We start from the raw sequence: 3152 nt of genomic DNA on the forward strand, positions 1-3152 counted from the left end.
ATTGTTGTCCGTGGTTCTAACAAATTGGTGATTGAAGAAGCTGAACGCTCCATCCACGATGCCCTGTGTGTTCTGCGCTGTTTGGTGAAAAAGAGGTAATTACATCCTCACATGCCTGTGAGGGAAATTTCCTTACTCTTTAATGTTCTAAACAAAAGATTCTGTACTAGAATCCTAGGCAGAGAGTTGGGATGGAGGATACTGAGCAGATTTTCATGGAATCCTGATCAGTGGAACCATTGAGGCTAGATGAACTTCCCAGATTACCTTGAAATAATGGTTTAACTCTTAAAACTGTCCCTGGAAATCATCAAGTAGTAGTTTAACTTAATTAGTAAGAATGTCTTCCTTTTGCTTTTTTAAAGAATTATCTCTTTGGGATCAAATTGATAACAAACTCAAAAAGTTACTGAAAGGTTAGAAAGAAGGGAGTTTATGCAGACAATGAAAAATATTGGAAAAGGACAGCAAGAATGAATTGTATAACTTAATAAAATCTGTATAAATAAATTGTTGAATTGGGATATGTTTTGCTGTATATATCCCCAACGTGTTATTTTTTAAAATGTTTGAAAATTTCCGGTCACCTGAAGTGTAAGCTTCAAAGCATCTCTGATATACAAAATTATTATGTCAGCACTAGGCTGAAAAAATTCTTTTTGCTGTTCAGCTGCTCTTAAATTTTAATTATTTTACTGTTAAGTGAACATTAGCAATCTGGTGATAATATGTGCGTATTCGTCTCATATATTTGGGGCATGTTGCTAGGAGAGACTGTTTCTTAGAAAGGAATAGCATGCTTGGAAAGGTGGAGGGATGGCAAAAAAAGACAAAACCTCTCGAAAAGATGGATTGACACAGAGACTGCAGCAATGGACTCCAGTCTGTGAGATGATGAGTGCAGGAGAGGATTCAGATCTGTTGTCACAGGGTCTGCATAAGTCATACTTGACTTGACACCATCTGAGAAGTGGGTAAGGAATTGTGCTGTCAACCCAAAGACAGGCAGTTCAAACCCACCAGCTGTTCCCTGAGAGAAGATTGGCAGTCACCTCCTGTGGGGTTTATAGCCTCTGAAAACTAAATGGAGGATTAGCTGTGAGTTGATTCTAACAGCAGCATTGAGAGAGAGAAATCTCTCTTAAGTGTGGATATCTGCTGGATAAAAAGGGCAAACTGTGTTTGTGTGTTTCAGAGCCCTTATTGCAGGTGGTGGCGCTCCAGAAATCGAGTTGGCCCTGCGATTAACTGAATACTCTCGGACTCTGAGCGGCATGGAATCCTACTGTGTCCGTGCTTTTGCCGATGCTATGGAAGTCATTCCTTCCACACTGGCTGAAAATGCAGGCCTGAATCCCATTTCTACAGTAACTGAGCTGAGGAACCGGCATGCTCAAGGAGAAAAAACCGCAGGCATTAATGTCCGAAAGGTGATGGGTTCATCTGTAATTACTGCAGAACATGATTAACCAATGTTGACTCACTCAGTCATAGTTGTCATGTCTGTAATTAGACTTGTAATTAGCTTGAATTTAAACCTAAGCCATAGGATGAAAAAAGAAAAGTTTAAGTAATCTGTGATTTTGTTACTTGTAAAAATGACAAGAGTCCTTTCCTGCTCTTATGGGCTTGTTGTGCCTAAATGTGCTAGTAATTGGAAAGCTATTGGAATTGTGCCCAGCACATAGTCTGTTCTGTGTGTTTAAATTTGGTGTCTTGTAGCTTAGGATAGTTTTGTGGGATTACACCGTAGACAGTACTAATCTTTTTCAAAAAACCAGTTGAAGAAACACTTTATTATTGGAGGGGGGGGGGGGTGAAAAACCAGAATGACTGTTCTGAGATCCTTTGTGGTTTGGGAATGTTTTATGATGGTGGAACATGGGCTTTTAGGGCTGAGGACATTTCAGATGAGGCAGAAGTTACTCTGGGTAAGAGACCGAGATGTTACTGAGCTTGTGTAGAGCAGAGGTTTTTAGTTAGTGATGTAGGGGACTTCATTGGCAGTGCAGAAACAAGACCCTTTTTTGTTAAGACAGTCATCTTCACTCCTCCTGGTGGGAACTAAGGCGTCTCAGGCAAAGTACTTTGAAGAGGGAAGTCTGGAAGCACTGAGACTGTGAACTGCTCTCTGCCATCATCTTGGGAGAAAAGGGACTAAGACCAGGCCATTGTTGTTGTTGTTTTTAATTAAAACAGGGAGAATAGATTGGATTTAGATGGTCATCTTCAGAAGTTACTGGGTTGGTTGGGGTTCCCCCCCACCCCAGCTCATTGTTTGCCAGTCATAATTGACTCGTAGCTGGCCGCCTAGAAGGTTTTCAAAACCTGTAAATCACATGGGAGAAGCTGGTGAGTTAAAAACCAACTGTAGCTATTAACTTCTTCGGTCATGTATCTGATTGCATTTTGGATTAAGATCAGTTTCCAAATTTTATTTGAACCACAGCCCACAGGTAATGTGGAGAAGCGCTTAGTCGAGTATCTTCTAAAGCAGCTAGGGAAATCTTGGTTTGAACTAATCATGAGAAGGAGCACTGGTGATTGCACAATGGCTGGTCCTGCAGACACAGTAAAGCATTTTGTGTGACTTCCAGGGCGGAATCTCCAACATTTTGGAAGAGTTGGTTGTCCAGCCCCTGTTGGTTTCACTCAGCGCTCTGACTCTTGCAACTGAAACCGTCCGGAGCATTTTGAAGATCGATGACGTGGTGAACACTCGGTAATCTGGCTAACACTGGCTTATGATGACCATGAGTAGTGCAGCGGGACTGGATGTTCCCCGTTTGGAAGATTGTTTGCCCTGTGAACTCTTAGTCTTGGACATTTGGTTGAAAGTAACTGGCACGATTAATGAAAACATTAAATGTTTGGTTTAAAAAAAACCCCAAAAACAAACAACAGCCAACTTGATTTACTCCCACTTCTCTAATAGACTTAATTTTTATTTACAGTTCTCTTTACCCTCCCCAGCCAAGCAGGAAACACTTTGCATATTCATTTTCTGCTGGATTAATTCTGAGGACTTAACCTCCTTTTTTTATGTTACATAGGCATATATCTGTTTTAATTTCTCAAAATAAGGGTATTTGCCGGAAAACCACCTCATTGCTCAACACCCTGATAAATTTTTATTAATTGGAAACTACCAA

At 40.6% G+C, this 3152-nt stretch overlaps 1 protein-coding gene across 1 annotated transcript in view; it reads left to right on the forward strand.

The window, feature by feature from the left end:
- The window catches only part of CCT4 (chaperonin containing TCP1, subunit 4 (delta)), an 18534-nt gene extending 15808 nt beyond the window's left edge, over positions 1 to 2726 (forward strand). Inside the window, exons 8-10 of the mRNA XM_006881031.1 lie at positions 4 to 95; positions 1196 to 1430; positions 2598 to 2726. Of these exons, the coding sequence (XP_006881093.1) occupies positions 4 to 95; positions 1196 to 1430; positions 2598 to 2726 (456 nt within the window). The remainder of the gene's footprint in view (positions 1 to 3; positions 96 to 1195; positions 1431 to 2597) is intronic.
- Positions 2727 to 3152: the final 426 nt, after the last annotated feature.

Source organism: Elephantulus edwardii, unplaced genomic scaffold, assembly GCF_000299155.1.
Source record: "Elephantulus edwardii isolate Elephantulus edwardi_28Jun2011 unplaced genomic scaffold, EleEdw1.0 scaffold00011, whole genome shotgun sequence".
Taxonomy (NCBI): domain Eukaryota; kingdom Metazoa; phylum Chordata; class Mammalia; order Macroscelidea; family Macroscelididae; genus Elephantulus; species Elephantulus edwardii.